At 37.1% G+C, this 20,898-nt stretch overlaps 1 protein-coding gene across 1 annotated transcript in view; it reads right to left on the bottom strand.

Moving 5' to 3' along the window:
• Window positions 1–1,167: 1,167 nt before the first annotated feature.
• The window catches only part of Cubn (Cubilin), an 882,604-nt gene continuing 862,873 nt past the window's right edge, over window positions 1,168–20,898 (bottom strand). Inside the window, exons 68-69 of the mRNA XM_068225286.1 lie at window positions 17,910–18,021; window positions 1,168–1,278 (exon numbers count right to left, since the gene is read on the bottom strand). Coding sequence (XP_068081387.1) covers window positions 1,223–1,278; window positions 17,910–18,021 — 168 coding nt within the window. The 3' untranslated portion in view covers window positions 1,168–1,222. The remainder of the gene's footprint in view (window positions 1,279–17,909; window positions 18,022–20,898) is intronic.

Below are 20,898 nucleotides of genomic sequence, written 5' to 3'. Positions count from 1 at the left end.
ACGCGCTGTTTTGAATGAGCAGTGTGTATATGTAAGGCAGAGGTTCACTTAGTAGTAGCTAGAATTAGAATTTAGGCCTATTCCAAATAATAGCACCACAATTCACTAAAAACTCAAAATTCAACTCTGAAAAAAGCTGTTTCTTAAGAAAAGCTTCTCCCTCTTCACTTTTATTAAATTTTACATTCATTTATTCCAAATTAGCAGTGAAGAGGGGGTTTCCCCTCTGCCTTGGAGGAAAAATTTGCCTCCAAGTCAGATAGATTTTTCCACCGCCAGTGTAGTGAATTGAGGTTTTCCGACTCAAAGGGAGTTTTTACCCTGGGACTCTCCACTATTGAACACCCCCCCCCCCCCCCCACCGAATAAAGACGAAGAGTGTTCACGGATCATGCCTGTCTGTGGCTTGGTCATTCCAGCTCCGGAACTTTGGACTGTTAGATCTACAGTGTAGTACTGTTCGTTAAAAGTGAGAAAATGTGTGGTTTTTTATTTGATCGAGTATTTCATATGAAAGCATTGCTTTTAATTGTGCCATTACTACTGAGGTCATTGTAATGGCCTATGTTCATTTCAGTTGGGAAAACCACGAAGACAGTTTTTCTGAGGATGTAAAAAGGCAGGTAGAGAGTGAGTGCCTGCCATTATAATGAAAACCCCCCAACCTGACTGTGACCGATGGTAGGCAAGCGGGCCTATCATTACAATGAATATTCCCTAACCCAGTCTTCATATGAGAAAAGATATTTGGTAACTTCCCAGTCGCTTTTCTAGGGTAACGTTAAGAGCTATGCAATTTAATACAATCTTGCTCACAACATGTACACTACCTAACCTAGAATTCCGTAGCGAAGCACGGGTAAATCAGCTAGTTCAGGATTAAAGATGATTCAGTTACAAAAGAGAAACAAGCCAAGCAACCGCTACATTCAGATTAGTAGATGAATGTGGAATAATGTAAAAACAATGTATTTTGGATGGGACTATCATAAAAATAGGTGCTGATTATTATTCTTATCACCTAATGACTTTCATGTTTGCACCAAGTCAAAACTCTTCTATCTCAATTGCCAACTGTTAGAACAGTACAGAATTTACAAGTTAACATGTAATTATGTTTTGTGCATAAAGGGAGACAAACTAGGAGACTAATGATAAAAGTTTACAATAGTTTAAACATTTTTATTACAATTTTATAGTGATACATCATTTTAACATTGTATCAGTAATAGTCAGAGTTACCATCAAATGCCGTCATTTCCTCATACAGTTGTGAACCTGAAAAGGAATAAGAATTACATATTTAATTAGCTGTATTGCAATGAAAGATGCCACAGTACATTGTAGCATACAAGTTCAACCTCACACTTCACATGAAAGATTAGACCCCATCAGTTCAGTTCTCACACTCACATGGGAATGATTCCAAAAACCAGAATGCAAGTTTCAAATCATAATCATATTTTAGGTCTGATATGCTGCCCTTCCACATGTAGAAAGTTTCCACAGATAGATGGTAGCAGTAAAAATATGTAGCATGATTAAATGAGAAGATGGTAAACCATTAAAACTCACAAGCAAATAAGAACAGACATGGGGCTGATGACCTAGCTGTTAGGCCCCTTTAAACAACAAACATCATCATCATCATCATCATCATCATCATCATCATCATCGTCATCATCATCATCAAATAGACAGAATCTATAACTGTTAGCTTGTCTGTCAACAACCAATTCAAGATAAAATAAATTTAGAAAATACCTGAAAAAGAAAACATTAAATAACAGATTATATCATCCTACTGTTGCTAGCTAACGTTCAGTCCAACTACGTGAATAGTTTTCTTTAGCTATGAAGAAGTGGAGAAGCCCGCAAAGATTATTGTCAGATGACCTTCATGTCAAGGTCTGTCATATGTATTAAGTGTCTGATGAATAACTACTGGTGGAAGTAAATGGATTTTAAAATCCAGAGTAAACAGAGGCATAATATTTCAATGTAAGTGGTACAGTCAAGTCTTCACTAAACACTAGTGAATTGTTTTAACGATGGTGTTTTCATCAATAATAATAATAATAATAATAATAATAATAATAATAATAATAATAATAATAATAATAATAATAATAATAATAATAATAATAATAATGTTATCTGCTTTATGTCACACTAACTACTTTTACGGTTTTCGGAGAAGCCAAGGTGCCAGATCTACAGGAGTTCTTTTATGTGCCAGTAAATCTACCAACACGAGGCTGACGTTTTTGAGCACCTTCAAATACCACCAGGCTGAACCAGGATTGAACCTGCTATGTTAAAGTCAGAAGGCCAATTGCTGTAAAACAACAATTGATTGTTGTAATAGGTCCTGTGTAGGTTAACAGAACTGTAGCTCTTTAAGGAAGGGAAAAGCCTCCCAAGAAGTAATGTAAAGTGATCTGTTCTCAGAATAGAAAGAGTATATACAATGTTTTAAAAGCAAATGTCAACCACGTGTGAAAAGGGCAGAATATGATTTTGTAAAAGGAGTTTTAAATCAAATTTTCTTGGAGTATTAAGTATAGAAGGGAATTCCCACTTTATGGAAATTTCTCAGCACTGTTAAATAAAACATTTTCAGGGAAAAGAGACATGCTTTTGAGACTAATACGGAGCTTGTGCTTTAAATTAACTAAGTGTAAACATATTAAGTTCATATTAATGTTTCTTTTGTTTTTATTATAGTTGAAGCCATTTCTTTTCAATTTTGACTTCGTTAATCTATAACGGTTAGGTTCTTCAGTCTGTTGAAAATAATTCTGGATAAAATAAAATGTTAAAAACACCTGAAAATGAAAACATTTAGCAAGAAATTATACCTGAAAAATATAAATTATATTTGATAAAAGGTAGTAAACCAAGCTTTCTTGGAGTACTGTGAAGTCTTCATCATCATCATCATCATCATCATCATTTTACAGTTCCAGTTTCTCGGGTACTGTTGGCAAGCCTCTCTCCATTCTGTCTTATTGAAATACATTCTGTTGTTAAAGACGTTCTCCAGTGTCCTTCCCCAATCTGCAATGTCCATCTTTATGATGTCCATCCAGTGGATTCTTGGTTTTCCCACCATCCGTTTCCCTGCCACATGTCTCTCCAAGTTAACATATGCTGTCCTTGTTGGCTCCATCCTCATTACATGCCCAAACCACCTCAGTCTGGACATGCTGACCCGATCTAACAATGATGTCTCAATCCCAGCTTCCTTCCTAACCACATCATTCCTTAACTTGTCCAGTTTGGATTTTTGAATTGTGGACCTAAGGAACTTCATCTTGGATGCCTGCAATCTGGATGAGTCTTTCTTAGTGAAGGTGCATGTTTCAATAGCATAGGTTAAGACTGGTATGAAGTACTGATTGAACATAACCAGCTTTGATTTTGTTGGTACATTGTGATCCCAGAGGAGTGTTCGTACTTGCTGGTAAAATTGGGAGCTCTTCTGCACTCTGTTTGTCACCTCCTTTGTGGCTAGTGTATCTTGAGATATTACACTGCTAACATATGTAAAGCTTTCAACACTTTCTAGTGGATGATTTCCTAGCATGATGTTCGCTGGTCGTCCCTCTCTGTTTATTGCCATCACTATTGTTTTGAGTTCACTTATCTTGAGACTGAACTCCTGGAACTTAAACTTCCATTCACTGAGTCTCGACTGTACTTGTTCCTCAGTTTCTCCCCAGATCATAACATCATCAGCGAAGGCTATTGCATTTAGTTCACCAGAGGTTTTCTTTATGTTCTTCATTATATATCAATTATAAACATAAAAATTTTCCATCTACTCAATCCATAGTTTTATTTACACTGCATGTATTTATATTACGTGGGTTGCTTGGGACTAGTTTCAACCCTACTTGGGGTCATGAGCCATATTAAAACAATACACAAATATTTGACGAATTCCTAAAACATGTTTATAATGAGCAGTAAAAACACTATGAAACAAATATACAATTAACACTATGATGTGTGGTTGAATTAGGCGAAGTGCTATGGTGCTAAAAATGTTGCATATGAAAGTGAAATATTACGTGTGACAATAGGTGAGCCATATATAAGTACACAAATACGTTAAAAAGTCTGGATATAGAAGTACAAATGAGATGCTCTATGTTGTGGATCAACTTGAGTCAAATTTTTTAGACACATGGTGTTTCAAATAGAATTCAGTAGGTCCTGGCGATACATTACAGTTGTGGACCAAGTGCTAGGGTGCTAAGAATGAACAGAATATAACGTGAGACTTATAGTAAAAGTATACCAGTATGTAAAAATGTTTGAGTAATGAATATGTACATGATTCTTTCTAGAAGAATCTATGAGGAGTTGATTATACACTGTATCAGCTTAAGCAGAAGTTTTGAATTTGGTGTATTAGATAACCAAGCTACGTTGATATGACTGCAAGATTGATTGTTGGAATTGTGCAGACTGAATATGAAGTTTTAGAATTCTTCTGGAGTTGTAAGTAGACACTGCGCATGGTGATACAAATGGGTGGAATTCTTAGTTCATAGCAGAACAAATGGGACCTATTAAAATGAGGAAAAGCCAGTAAAAACTAAAGTACACGGAAAGAAGAATAGATAACAACGAAGCGAATGGACACACACCTTGCGCGGCGGTGTGTGCAGCTTAGCTGGTAGTGTGCAACTGGTGTGAAGATGTTACTGGCGGAAGGAGATATATGGGAGGGGAGGAAGGTGAGGGGCAGGCGCATGCGGGTTGGCCAGAGTGAAAGTGGCTTGGGAGGGGTTGGGGGGAAGAGAGGGGGAGGAGGGGGGAATTTAAGGCGGAGCTGAAGGGTGTGGGAGAAAGGGTAACTGTTTCGGAAAAATACCTTTAATTAAACGTAGGATCGAATTCTAGTTAGCTGAATTATTGTTTCTGAGAAAAGTGATAAATAAATCAAAAAAGGATGTAGGGTTTCTCTTGAGATTTCATTAAGATTGTAATTGGCATTAAAATATTGGTCTAGGTGTATGTAGTAATTTTCCATTATGTTGAGTAAAGGACCGTTATTTGCTAGTTCGAGAATGTTCATATCTTGTTCGATATTGGTGAAATTATGGTTGTAATCTTGCATGTGTTGGCCAATAGCTGAAAAATTATATTTTATTGTGTTAGTGTGTTCATGGTATCTTATTTTGAAGTTTCTTCCGGTCTTCCCTACGTACAAAATATTACAGGTATTGCACTTGATCCTATAAACTCCTTATTTTAAAAAACTGCTGATCTTGTTGATATGTGACGTGTTGTGTAAAATGTTCATGTTCTTATTGTTGGTTTTGAAAGCTATTTTAATGCCTTGCTTCTTAAAAATGTTGGTTACCTTGTAAATATCATTGTTGAATGTGAAGGTGGAAAATGTTAAAGGTTTAGTTATTTCTTTTTTGAGTGTGGTTTTAGGGCGATGTTTGTGTTTATTGATTATCCTTTCTATAAAATGATTGCTGAACCTGTTGGATTTTGCAATTCTGCGGATTGTGTTAAGTTCATTCTTTAGATCCTTCTTGGACATACGTATGCTGAAAGCTCAATGAACTAGATTATTGTATGTAGCTCATTTGTAGGACTGGGGGTGCACTGAATCTTGGCGAATAGTAGAAGCTGTTTGAGTAGGCTTCCTGAATATTTTATAACTTAAAGAATCTGAGTGTCTAGTGATAGTTAAATCTAGAAAGTTTATTTTTTGATCTCAGTTTCTAGTGTGAATCTGATATGAGGATCAATATTGTTGAGTTGTAGGAGGGTGGTGGAAGTGTTAATTGATTTTTTGTCCATAATTATGAATACATCGTCGACATACCTGGCCCAGAAGTGAATGTTATCAAATTTATTGTCAATTTTGTTGTATTCGAAGAAATCTAGGTATATTTCTGCCAAGATGCCTGAGGCTGGCGATCCCATAGCCAAACCATCCTGCTGGTATATGACATTGTCAAAAGTGAAAAAGTTACTGTTTACAACTAGGTTTAATACTGTAATGAAGTCTAATTTGCTCAAGTGGCTGTTTTTGTTTAAACTGTTTTCAATTATCGGAATTAAATTTGATACTTGTATGCTTGGGTGCATATTTACAATATTGAAAGAGTGAATAGAGTAGTCAGGTTGCATATTGAACTTGTTTAGTTTATCTACTAGCTCTGATGTGTTTTTTAATAGACTTTTTAGATAAAAATTGATAGTTTTTTTTAAATAAACTTTGAATGAATTGTGACATTTTGTATAAGGGACTCGGTCTATAGTTACTGATTGGACGAATGGGAACACAGGCTTTGTGTATTTTGGGGAGAGCTTTAGCAGTGGAAGACCCGGGTTCATATTTATGAGTTTAGATTTTTCCTGTTCAGTAAATAAAAATGAAGTGTTCTCATGAGTTTGTTTAAGAAGTCTTAGAACTTTTTGCATGGGGTCTTTTTTTATTATAGAAAAGGAGCTATCTGTGAAAACGTTTTTGTATTATTAATGTATTTTTTAATCCATGATCACTGTTGCATTGCCTTTATCGGCTTTGGTTACGATAAGTTCGTTGTCTTCGATTTTCCTTTTGAGGGCATATACGCGTTTTTGTTCAGCTATTACTTCCCTATTTTTGAAATCATTTGTGGGGTTTGTTAAATTGGAGAGGATGTTGTTCAGTTTCCTTTTAACATCAGTTCTAACTTCATTTTGTGTATCTTTCGGCATTTTGTTGATGGCTAGCTCTGATTCTGTAATCATAGTAGTAGCTATATTGAAAATGTTCAAATTGGGCCAGTTGTGTTTGGATCCTTTGGCTAAAGTTGAGTGTTAATCTTCACTTAAGGGTGTGTTTGATAGATTTACGACAGGTGGGTGAATCTGCTTACAATCGTCCATGTTTCTGTTAAAGTTTCTAGTTTGATTGTTGTGTAGTTTGGAGTTTTTTAACCTGTTAAGTTTTTTCTCCAAATCTGATTGTTTCTTGGCTAGTTCGTAGAATAATTTATTTTCTACTTGGTGATAGAAAAGTGTCCACTGTGCGTCTGAAAGTAGTTTAGTCGCTGTGAGGTGAGCGTCGTATAATTTATGATTTAAAACATATTTTTTCCTATATAAGAATCTAATTTCGTCCCTTAACCATATTTTGTTGGTTTTGTTTTCAGTTTTGATGGTTTGGGTGAGATCTGATGTTTCCTTTTATTGCTTTTTAGAAAATTAAGTGTCAAATCTAGCGATATACATTGTTTCAGGAAATCGACGTCTTTGCGTAATTTGGTAATCTGTAATTCAAGGCCTAGATATTGAAAGGATTTTTGTTTTGCCTGGTAAGCTACATCATAATTTATATGTAATAATTTATATGTAATCTCAGTTCAATATGGACCAATAACATGAAGTTTATAACCCTTGATATTCTTCATTATGTCATCCATGATGGTGATAAACAATAATGGGGACAGTGCACTGCCTTGCTGGACTCTACTTTCGGTCTTCAACCAGGATGAATGTCTGTCACCCAATTGCAAACAGCTGGTACAGTTCTCATACAGCATCTGAACTTTCCTCACCAGTCCCTCTGGCGCATACCTTTTTCTCAGGCATTCCCATATCTTCTCTCTTGTAATGCTGTCATATGCCTTCTCAATGTCAAGGAAAACTATAAACAGATCTTTACCTTTTTCCCAATACTTTTCCATTAACATACAGACACTGAAGATTAGGTCTGTTGTGGACCTGTTAGGCCTGAAGCCATACTGTTCCTGTTCAAACTGTGGCTCTAAGATGACTCGCAATCTGCTCTCTAAGATTTTCTCAAGAATCTTAACCCCACGAGAAAGGAGTGTTATTCCCTGGAAGTTGGAGCATTTTCGGTGATTTCCTTTCTTAAACAGCGGGATAATGACACACTTGCTCCAATCAGTAGGTATCTTGCCATCTTTCCAAACTGCATTGAGCACTCTGTGTAGCCACGGTAAACTCTGGACTCCTGTTGCTTTAATCATGTCCGTACTGACTTCATCGATTCCTGGGGATTTCCCTTGCGGAATCTTCTTAAGGGCTGCTTCTGTTTCTGCCCATGTAATAGGAGGTTCCCCTGTGCAGGTTCCAACAGCTGGTTCTTTTGTTCTCTGATCTGCTTCTGCCCTGTTCAAAAGGTGATCAAAATGATTCCTCAGAAGCTCTCTGATGTCCTCTTCTTTCCTGAGTAGGTTTCCATTAGGATCCTAAATTGCTTTGATGGTTTGAACTGAATTCCTTTTGTTTTTGATCACTCTGAAAATAGTTTCATATTGTTTCTGCTGTCTTCCTTCAGTTTTTGAGTAAATTTCTCACAGCACTTTATCTTCTCCTCTTCTACTACTATTTTAACTCTCAATTTTTTGTCCTGGTGAACTTGCTTGAGGTCTCTGATCTTCCCCTCGTCCCTTACGTGTTCTGGCTTGGATTTCTCTCTATTTCGTTCTTTTTGTGCTATGTTCCTTTACTGAGGATCTTACTCTTTCATTCCACCAAGGTGTCTCCTTTTCCCTTACTCTCACACTTCTCTTCTCCGGTATGTATGTATGTATGTATGTATGTATGTATGTATGTATGTATGTATGTATGTATGTATGTGTGTGTGTGTGTGTGTGTGTGTGTGTATGTATGTATGTATGTATGTATGTATGTATGTATGTATGTATGTATGTATGTATGTATGTATGTATGTATGTATGTATGTATGTATGTATGTATGTATGTATGTATGTATGTATGTATGTATGTATGTATGTATGTATGTATGTATGTATTTATGTATGTATGTATGTATGTTGATCCACATTACACATTAATGAACATACTAGAACATACTGCACAAATTCGCCTGCATATTTATCCAATGTTTTTACCAACACAGATCAAAGTTTTAATGTGTGTCACAAGAATGTTATAGAACACTTTCAAGTTATAAGAACTTTATATCACATTGTTTTAACGTATTATGTGTTATTCATGAGTAGAATAAGTAGAGTTTTAAGTCACACTTTGCATATCATATAAATTTTGAAGATTGTTTTAGACCAAGAGAAAAACACCAAACATATTTAAACAATACTATTATCCATAGCATATGACATTCTTTGTTAGATTCAGTGATGCTTTAATTATACACTATGTTAATGCCATGTACTACGATCAGCTGAGGATGACCCATTTAGAGGTCGAAACCTGTCCTGTATATTAATAAGATACAGACATGTTTTAGTAACCATATACCAATAAAGTATTGATTAGGTGGAATGTTCTCATTCTCTATAATTGTGTACATACCACTTAGTCGAGCAGTTCGTCTTCTTTCTCCCAAGTCTTCCCAGCCCAAACTTTGCAACATTTTCGTAACCCTACTCTTTTGTCGGAAATCACACAGAACAAATCGAGCTGCTTTACATTGGATTTTTTCCACTTCTTGAATCAAGTAATCCTGGTGAGGATACTCTGGAACCATACTCTAGTTGGGGTCTTACCAGAGACTTATATGCCCTCTTCTTTACATCCTTCCTACAACCCCTAAATACCCTCATAACCATGTGCAGAGATCTGTACCCTTTATTTACAATCATATTATTTTATGTGATTACCCCAATGAAGATCTTTCCTTATATTAACACCTAGGTACTTACGAGTACAATGATCCCCAAAGGGAACTTTCACCCCCATCAACACAGCAATTAAAACTGAGAGGACTTTTCTTATTTGTGAAACTCACAACCTGACTTTTAACCCCGTTTATCATCGTACCATTGCCCACTGTCCATCTCACAACATTATCGAGGTCACTTTGCAGTTGCTCACAATCTCGTAACTTATTTATTACTCTGTAAAGAATAAAATCATCTGCAAAAAGCCTTATCTCTAATTCCACTTCTTTACAAATATCATTGATATATATAAGAAAACATAAAGGTCCAATAATACTGACTTGAGGAATTCCCCTCTTAATTACCGTATTACAGGGGCAGATAAAGCTTCACCTACTCTAATTCTCTGAGTTCTGTTTTCTAGAATCATAGCCACCCATTCAGTCACTTTTTTGTCAAGTCCAATTGCACTCATTTTTGCCAGTAGTCTCCCATGATCTACCCTATCAAATCAAAGTTAAGAGTTTTACAACTTGTTATGTGGGCGATATATTGCTAGTAACAGAAACCTTTGAAGAGCATGTGATAAAACTCGAGAAGATAATGACAAACTTAACAAATGAAGGATTTTGCATTAACCTACAAAAATATTGGTTCTGTCAATCACAAAGTTTATTTTTGGGACATGTAATTGATGGGAATGGAGCAAGACACAACCCAGTCAAAATTGAGGCCATAAGTAACTTTCTGAAGCCTGATAAAGTCAAACAAGTTCATCAGTAACTTGTCCGACTCGTTGGCTGAACGGTCAGCGTACTGGCCTTAGGTTCAGAGGGTCCCGGGTTCGATTCCCGGCCGGGTCGGGGATTTTAACCTTAATTGGTTAATTCAAATGGCACGGGGGCTGGGTGTATGTGTTGTCTTCATCATCATTTCATCCTCATCATGACGCGCAGGTCGCCTACGGGAGTCAAACAGAAAGACCTGCACCTGGCGAGCCGAACCCGTTCTGGGATATCCCGGCACTAAAAGCCATACGACATTATTATCAGTATCTTGGTGTACCAAAAATATTTTGGACTTACTTTGTATATACCCCATATTTCATTCTAAAACTACCTTCTTCTACTCTTGTTGTCCACCTACTGGCCACCATCTGTGTCAATCACTTGACTCTCCCACTCCTATGATGTCTGTTCTATCTCTTGTAATTTCCAGAACGAACTTACGTTCATATATACTGTATACTTGCTACCTGCCTTATCCAGCAGGTTGAACGAGAGTCCAATTTCTGCTGGATGTGCGAGCACATTACCTTTGTTAGATAGAGCTGGTTCTCTGCTCCATCTACTGCAACTGTCTTTTGGTGAGAAACCGAGAGAAAAATAATGTGATAAACCTTCTCATATTATTCTATTCTTTGGGTTACTGACAGAGTTGAGGGAGTCATCAACTTACAGGGAACTATTTTGCATTGTGTATCAGCATGCTACAGACTTTTGAATGCTGTAGGCCTAATTCTGTCATTCAGTGCATCCGAAAAGTTCTAACTTTTAACCCATTATGGAAATCCTTGTGTGTTTCGGACTCATTGCTTCATGCAACTAATAACAAAAATTTTTTGGTCGTGTCTTGGATTCCTAACTTCCTTCATTCCCCACCCTATCCTATATCCTGTTAAAATTTTGGTATTTATTCAGAGTGTACATAGAACAACAGGAATCATAAATCATATCATGAAGGCATCTTTTGTCCAAAAACACACTCGCTTACGTCTTTATAACACTTTAGCCAGACCAACCCTTTGCTACAGCAGTGAAGCATGGACAATAAGAACTCAAGACATTTCTAGAATTACAGCACGTGAAATGACGTTCATGCGCAGAACAGCAGGCTATACGAAATGGGATCATATAAGAAATGAAGATGTGCTTAAGGGACTGAATGTGAAACCAGTAATCAATTACATCTATGATTACCAAGAAAACTGGAAACGTCACGTTCAAAGGATGGAATCTGGAAGACTACCAAAGGAGATCCTATGCTATCAACCAAGAGGACAGAAATCTATAGGATGTCCAATGAAGCGATGGAAAAAAAATGCAAGACTGTAACGGACATGGCCCAATACTTGGAAGGATGATGATGACATAACCTCTCCTGCCCAAATGCCAACCTTGCATCCCGGGATGAAAAACCTGTTCCCACAGACGAGGCCCTGTCGACCGAGTCACGGCAATATAACCGTTACATCAATTACGGAGGAAATGCTGTAATTTTAGCTAGTTCATTAGCTGAGAGGTGGCAGCCCCACCGATGGTCTTACTTTCTTCAGGCTAGCAACCCGTTGGAATGACATTTCATTGCTTTCAAGTCTTGCAATAAGAAAAATGCAAGACCGTAACGGGACACATGGGCCAATACTTGGAAGGAAGATTATGATGATGATGATGATGACTTTTGTATAAGAATTTAAGAACTTTACCCTCTAGTCCAACATTCATCTAGGAATTTTCATTGAATTTTATTTATTTATTTTTTAATTTTTTTTTACAGTGACGAAGTTAGGGCTCGAGATCCTCTCTTCCACTTCCATTTGATTATTGGTAAATTCATTTTTTTCTTTGGTCGATCTTGTTAAATAATTAGCTTATTTTCATGCCTAACTTAATACCGCACTTCTTATTTATTGTCCAAATACATTCCTCTGGCACATTAGTGTTTGTAAAATTTCCGTTAGAGATGTATGCACATGTATGGGCTAGGTCAACTACTTAACTCAAATTGTCTTCACTACTTTAAAAATATATATATAATAATCATGTAATGTAATGAGCTAACATTTTTATGCAGCTTATAATCTTATAATCTTAAACTCACATTGGAAATTACCGTATTCCTGTCATTGTAAGTTGTTATCTCCCGCTGGTCGAGAAATGTATACAGTATATTAACTGGAGTAAAAGTAACTGTTATTATTGAAACTACACATACGTACATACATTTCATCATTATAGACAGTTATGCCTTTCAGCATTCAGTCTGCAAGCCACTGTGAATTTACTAAACGTCGCCACAATTCTCTACTTGCAACTAGTACTGTGGCCTCATTTAGTTCTATACCTTTTATCTTTAAATTGTTAAAAAGTGAGTCTCCCTCTACTTCTGTTACCCTCCATAACAGAGTCCATTATTCTCCTAGGTAACCTATCCTCCTCCATTCGCCTCATATGACCCCACCACCAAAGCCGGTTTATGCATACAGCTTCATCCATCATGTTCATTCCTAAATTAGCCGTTATCTCCTCATTCTGAGTACCCTCCTGCCATTTTCCCCACCTGTTTGTACCAGCAATCATTCTTGCTACTTTTATGTCAGTTACTTCTAACTTATAAATAAGATATCCTGAGTCCACCCAGACCGATGTAAAGATAGTTTTGTCTGGGAGCTGACTTCCTTCTTACATAATACTGTTGATTGCAACTGCGAGCTCACTGCATTAGCTTTACTACACCTTGATTCAATCTCACTTACTATATTACCATCCTGGAATAAAACACAACCTAAATACTTGAAATTATCGATCTGTTTTAGCTTTGTACCACCAATCTGATATTCAATTCTGTTGAATATCTTACCTACTGACATCAATTTAGTCTTCGAAAGGCTAATTTTCATACCATATTCTTTGCACCTATTTTCAAGTTCCAAGATATTAGACTGCAAGCTTTCGGCACAATCTGCCATTAAGACCAAGTCGTCAGCATAGGCCAGACTGCTTACTACATTTCCACCTAACTGAATCCCTCCCTGCCATTTTATACCTTTTAGCAGATGATCCATGTAAACTATGTACAGCAAAGGTGAAAGATCACAGCCCTTTCTAACCCCTGTAAGTACCCTGAACCAAGAACTCATTCTTCCATCAATTCTCACTGAAGCCCAATTGTCAACATAAATGCCTTTGATTGATTTTAATAATATACCTTTAATTCCATAGTCCCCCAGTATGGCGAACATCTTTTCCCTCTGTACCCTGTCATAAGCTTTCTCTAGATCTACGAAACATAAACACAACTGCCTATTCCTCTTGTAGCATTTTTCAATTACCTGGCGCATACTGAAAATCTGATCCTGACAGCCTCTCTGTGATCTGAAACCACACTGGTTTTCATCCAACCTCCTCTCAATGACTGATCGCACCCTCCCTTCGAAGATGCCAGTGAATACTTTGCCTGGTATACTAATCAATGAGATACCTAGATAGTTGTTGCAATCCTTCCTGTTCCCTTGCTTATAGATAGGTACAATTACTGCTTTTGTCCAATTTGAAGGTACCTTACCAACACTCCATGCTAATTTTACTACTCTATGAAGCCATTTCATCCCTGACTTCCCACTATACTTCACCATTTCAGGTCTAATTTCACCTATTCCTGCTGCTTTATGACAATGGACTTTATTTACCATCCTTTCCACTACCTCAAGCATAATTTCACCAACATCATTTTCCTCCTCCCCATGAGCTTGGCTGTTCACAACACTTCCAGGAAGATTTCCTTTCACGTTGAGAAGATGTTAAAAATTTTCCCTCTGCCTCTCCAGTGATTCCCTGGTATCTATTATGAGTTCACCTGAATTATTCAAAACACTGTTCATTTCCTCTTCCCCTCCCTTCCTAAGATTTTTTATTACTGTCCAGAATGGTTTCCCTGCTGCTTGACCTAGCCTTTCCAGATTATTACCAAAATCTTCCCACGACTTCTTTTGGATTCAACAACTATTTGTTTCGCTCTGTTTCTTTCATCTACGCACCAATCCCTGTCTGCCTCGGCCCTTGTTTGGAGCCATTTCTGATAAGCCTTCTTTTTACATTTACAAGCTGCTCTCCCTTCATCATTCCACCAAGATGTTCGGCTTTTCCCATCTTTACACACAGTTGTTCCTAGGCATTCCCTTGCTGTTTCTATTACAGCATCCCTGTATGCCACCCATTCTCTTTCTACATCCTGAACCTGCTTACTGTCTACTGTTCGAAACTTCTCACTAATCATATCCATGTACTTTTGTCTAATTTCCTCGTCTTGGAGATTTTCTACCCTTATTCATTTGCAGAGAGATTTCAATTTCTCTACACTAGACCTAGAGATACTTAGTTCAGTACAGAAACTATAATTTCCTTCAATTTCATTATATTTATCGTTGCCAATCTCTACATTCCTGGAACCCTCTGGGGCTAATGATTTGATATTCCACTGCGTATGCCTACTATAATAAATGTTTATTATTATTATTATTATTATTATTATTATTATTATTATTATTATTATTATTATTGCTCTCTTTCTATTGTCAAACTCGTACAATAACCTGTTATATTGGCATGTGCCAATTTTTTGCTGATTGTTGTCCACAATACACTCAGACAGTGCCACCTCTGCAAGAATTACTCAAGAAAAGACAAAAATGGAAGTGGAATACTATTTGTGAGACTGAATTTGAAAAAAAACACGAAAATGCTGATAAACAACATTATTTTGGAGACCCAGATTTTCAGCTACTATTCATTGTGCAAGCAGATGCATCAAAGATGGGTATCAGAGCAATACGCTACCAAGGTCCTGTACACTCTACCAACAAGACATACTTGGCATTTCTTAGCAGAAAATTAAGAAAACAAGAAAAATATAATACAGTTACTGAGCTAGAAATGTTATCCATTGTATATGCATTAACATATTAGGAAAAGGTAATTTATTGTTTCCTCATAATAATGTTAACAGATCATCGTGCCTTAACTTTTATGCTCCATACTACAATGGCAAGTGAAAGAGTATCAAGAACGAGATGGACATTCTTCGTCCAACAATTTGATCTAAACCTTGAGCATTATTCTAGAAAATCTAATATACTTAGAGATTGTTTAAGTCGAAACCTGAACAATGAACCTGTTAGCATCAATCACCTAGAGCATGTACCAGAAGATCAAGAATTTTTAAGGAAGCCGAAATACTTCCAATAGGCATAGAACAGAGATAAACACCTGAGACCTATCATTAATTATTTGATGAACAAACTTTCATCTGGTGACCTAAACTATGGAAAAACAGTACCAGAATGGAACCTTGTATAAATTAATGGACCCTACACACACAAGATTAAGAGCTGTAGTACCTTTAAAATTCAAAGACAATCTTACATGGCATGTACAGTACATACGATCACTGGATATGGTGGAGTAGACAAAGTTGTGTCAACTATCCAGGAAACCTTTAGATGGGATGGACTCCAAACTTCTATTAGAGAGACTTCGCATACCTGTGACACCTGTCAATGAGTCAAGTCTTCACAATGGACTTGTATGGTCAAATTCCAACCACTAAGCATGACCATAAATATGTGATTGTTACCACTGATATATTTTCTAAATACTTAACTTTATACCCAATTCAGAAGGGCAACCCCAATTCAATTCTATGGAGGCTGACACAGAGTATAACGCCACACATGGGTAAACCAAAATACCTGTTAACAGATCACGGTTCACAATTCACTTCATTGGAATTTAAACAGGGAATTCAACGACTTGGAATTAAGCAGATTCTCAATCATTTCAAAATCCATCAAGCCTCCACCTGATTGTGTAATGCAAGAACTGGCAAAATTGTGCCGCATTTACTGTAAAAGTCAATATTGGTTGTTGAATGAAGTCTTACCCATCATGATGGAATGTGTACATCAGACTATTCACGAAGCTACGAGATAGATTCTGTCTGTAGTTCAATCTCTCCTACCCCGGTTGAAGTATCTAATTTGGTAACATTTTAGTCTGCCGGAATGTGAAAATCCACAGCCTGTTTCCAGTTTCAACCAGAATGAATGAAGCCCCATATAGCAGTAAGGATAGGAACAATTGGCTTTCCATCACATGGACACAGACAGGTCTTATGGCGACAAAAGAATAGGAACTGTGCCAGCTGTTGAAGCCTGTCACATGCTTCTGGGAAATGATTAATGACTGACAGATGAGACGAAATGATATTGGAGAGTGTTGCTGGAATAAAAGATGACAGGTAAAAGCATAGTGCCCAGAGGAAAACTTGTCCTGCCTCCGCATTGTCCAGGACAAATCTCACATGGAGTGACCGGGTCTTGAACCAAAGAATCCTGTGGTGAGAGGCCAGCGCGCTGCTGCCAGAGCCATGGAGGCACTGTGACTGTCATGTAAATAATCACAATTTTATTTTTGAAAGAAAGTTTCCGATTTATCCAAAGTCCAAGATATCGGGATCTGGCTGTATTTTCATTCACTGATCTAATCTTGGTCACATTCTTCTTTGTTCTGACAATATGAAAGTTGCTGAAGTATGAACCAAACTAAAAATACCATTTCTTATGTAGCCAGTTCCTGTGAAGATTGGGGTAAAGGATATGCTATAATTCATTTCTCAAATCTAGGATGAGGCTACATCAAAGTTATTCATCGTAGTAACAGAAAGGATCAAAAAGTGCCAATTCAAACCACATGTACAGAGGAACTTGAGAAGGAGCACATAACAGGCTACACACAATGATAAGTCAGTGTGAGAAGAGGGAGCAACACAAAGAAGAGACAACGACGAACATAAAAACACAAAAGGAGGAGGACAATCGCCACATCTTCATGTAGTGTCACTTGAAGTAGATAGGCTCCCTCCTCATCAATCACAGTTCTTACACATCCATAGCCCACAAAGAGCTTGTTTCTGTTTCCCAGCTTCGGCTTCAACCCATCAATGAGGGACCAATTTGACGGATCTTCAGTCTTGATTTAGGAAGTGTAGGAAAGAAGGAAAGCAAGATAAGCACAAGAAAAGGGAAGAGATATAAGATAAAGATGAATGCAGGTGATAAACAAATAGGAATATAGGAAAAAGTAGGAGGGAAGGACCCCATTGGGTCAATAAAGTATGGAAAGGAACAAACAAGTGTAAAATCAAGTCATATATAGAGAGAAAGGAACATAAATAAAGATTTTATTGCAACCAAAGGCCATTAAAATATGTTTACATGACTAATTATATTAAACAGAATTTGGTCAGTCCAATCCGTCTTTTAGTACACGTCACAACATGATATAAGTCATAAGTCTTCTCGTACAATACACATATACATTCCTTAGAGAGAAAGGAACACATAATAAGATAAACAAAATGGCTGGTCAGTTTGGAAAGACGGAGCAATAAGGAAAACAAGGACAAATATGGAACCACAAAAGATGTTATTCAATATATACTTACCTGGAGGTTTTCCCATGAAGTGTGCTACCCAGCCTGAGCCTTCATTATGAACACTCATAGTGTAACGAACAACAAAAACATTGTTTGGACTGATAAACACTGCAGGATTATCCTGAAACATAGTATGAAGTAGATCACATAACTTTCAAAGACAAAATGAATTTCTGGAATAAAGCAGTATACTGTAAGCTTATCTGGCAAACAATCCTACAAGAGGAACTACAATATTTGAATTGCCTTTTAACTATGACATCATTCCTGTTATGATTGTCATGCATTATAGGGAATACATGGTATAACAATGTGTAACATATAAGATTCAATCGAGTTAACCATATCAATTACACTTCATAGGCTGTGAATTGACACCTTGTTGAAGTATGGGATCTCAGTTGAATTTAATTCAATGTAAGCATAATCAACTTTCTTTAGGAACAAGAACCACAAATGAATGGTTTTAGACAATGTTTGCCATCCTCCAGTTTGGGGAACATGACAAACAAATTGGTTTAACTGCTGGCTTTCCACTCAAGCAACTGAGGTGGAATTTTCACCTGGAAAACATTCAGCCTTAATACCCCAGCCAATACTGAAAATGAGCATCATCATCATATATTTACCCTAATCTATAGATACAGCCAGATTGTAGTAAATATACCTAGCTCTTTTCCTTTTTGTTCTATTCTTTCCAGTCCAAGTTCTGTTGCTTTATTGTGTTCTTAACTAGGTCCATCCATGATTTTATAGGTTTTCCTTGACTTCTTTTTCCTTTCATTTGTAATGTCAACATTATATATTTTTTTTTTTACTAGTGGCTTTATGTCGCACCGACACAGATAGGTCTTATGGCAACGATGGGATAGGCCTAGGAGTTGGAAGGAGGCGGCCATGGCCATCTTCAGGACTGCCGACATTGGGGTTCGAACCCACTATCTCCCGAATACTGGATACTGGCCGCACTTAAGCTACTGCAGCTATCGAGCTCGGTTAGTCAGTGATTATGAATTAGTAATGCTACAAACAAATATGAACATATAATGAATATATTAGTTTCTCTACTGTCACTTTAGTATGTAAATTATGGAAATTTTTCTGTACTTATCTTAGCTGCTGTCATTCGTTACCTTCAGCAACTGCATTTGGACTGATGCCAGTTGTTTATTTCCAGTCTTGGTCTTTGTAGCTAAATAGTGGGGTAAGGAGAAATTTTGTAAGCAATAACTCTGTTTCATGGAAAGGGGAGGGGAAGTAGGTAGGGCGATGGAAATGTGTGCACAACGGTTCTGTAAAATGGCGAGGGGAGGTGGGGATGCTTCTTCATCTTATAATATGTTCTTGTGTATTAGGCAGTAAATGTATGTTAATGATTTTGATGAAATAAAGTATAGGATTGAATTAAATGTAACATGTAAGACTATATTTAGGTGATAATTAACAACCTAAAAAGGTCCCGATTAGTGAAGACACTGCATAAATTCAGAGAATTTACTACAAATAAGAATATCCACTTTCCAGACATTTAAGTCAGAATGGCCTCCTGTGGAGTTCATTAATCGGTAATGGAAATGTGTAAAATAATGTTCGGTAGCCAATAACTTTGTTCCATGCATAGGTCATGAAAAGTGTGATGCAGGCATTAACTCTGTTCATTTTAGATGGGAGTGGAAGTGTTGCTTCTTCATCTTATAATGTATTTTGGAACTGAATTAAATGTAACTTATAAGACCTTATTTTCAGTGATAAATAATAGCCTTAAAAAAATCTCCATTGGCAAAGATGCTGTGTAAATTCAGAGGATTTACTACAGATAAGATTATCTTAACCCACATTCCACACATTTAAGTTGGAGTAGCCTCCTGTGGAATTTATTAAATACAAAGGCAAAAATTGGAAATTCATTTAGGAGGGTGAAAAGAGGTGAAATTTTTAAATGTGTATGTCCATTGAGGTTGGATTGATTGGCTTTTCTCATGATGTAAATTTCAATAGCCTCTTTAATGTTCAATGATTTACTTCTATTTTCAATGTGAAAGGTTTTTTTGTTTTTTGTTTTTTGCGATTTGCTTTACGTCGCATCAACACAGATAGGTCTTATGGCGACGATGGGATAGGAAAGGCCTAGGAATGGGAAGGAAGCAGCCGTGGCCTTATATAGGTACAGCCCCAACATTTGCCTGGTGTGAAAATGGGAAACCACGGAAAACCATCTTCAGGGCTGCCGACAGTGCGGTTCGAACCCTCTATCTCCCGATTACTGGATACTGGCCACACTTAAGCGACTGCAGCTATCGAGCTCGGTGTGTGAAAGATTTTTAGATCTGTGCTGATGTCTGTGAAATGGTGTGAGTTGCTGTATATGTGTTCTCCGAAGTCTGAATGCTGATTGTACCTAATTGCATTTTTGTGTTCTTTGTATCTGGTGTGGAAATTACGTTTAATTTGGCCTATATATGTGGCGTTGCAGTTTGGTTCTTCAAATTTGAGTTCATAAACTCCTGACTTGGAGAAATGGTCTTTGTTTGTTTATTTAGGTTGCATTTCCTGATGTGACTTTGCAGTGTGTTGCTTATTCTAACGGTTACTTTTAGATCTTGTTTTTGAAAATGTTAGCTATCTTGTATGTTTTCTTGTTTTCATAGTTGAGGACAATATATTTTTCTCTTTGATGTGTGGTTTTTCTGGTGTTTTCCTTCATATATTTAATAGTTTATCAATGGTGTCAGTAGGGTGGTTGTTTGTCCAGCCCCACGGTGTAGGAGGCAACGTGTCTGCCTGTCACCCAGTGGCCCCGGGTTCGATTCCCGGCCGGGTCAGGGGTTTTAATTGTAATGATTAATATCCCTGGCTGGGGACTGGGGGTTTGTGATGTCCTTACTATTCCTTTCCTCACACACAACATTCCACACTACTGCCATTCCAATAACACGCAGTTTCATACAATATGGTACCAGTAGGGGCAAAATATCCACATGAGTCGACGCCCCAAACA

Source organism: Anabrus simplex, chromosome 1 (assembly GCF_040414725.1).
Source record: "Anabrus simplex isolate iqAnaSimp1 chromosome 1, ASM4041472v1, whole genome shotgun sequence".
Taxonomy (NCBI): Eukaryota; Metazoa; Arthropoda; class Insecta; order Orthoptera; family Tettigoniidae; genus Anabrus; species Anabrus simplex.
This window is presented reverse-complemented; position numbering and strand designations above follow the sequence as displayed.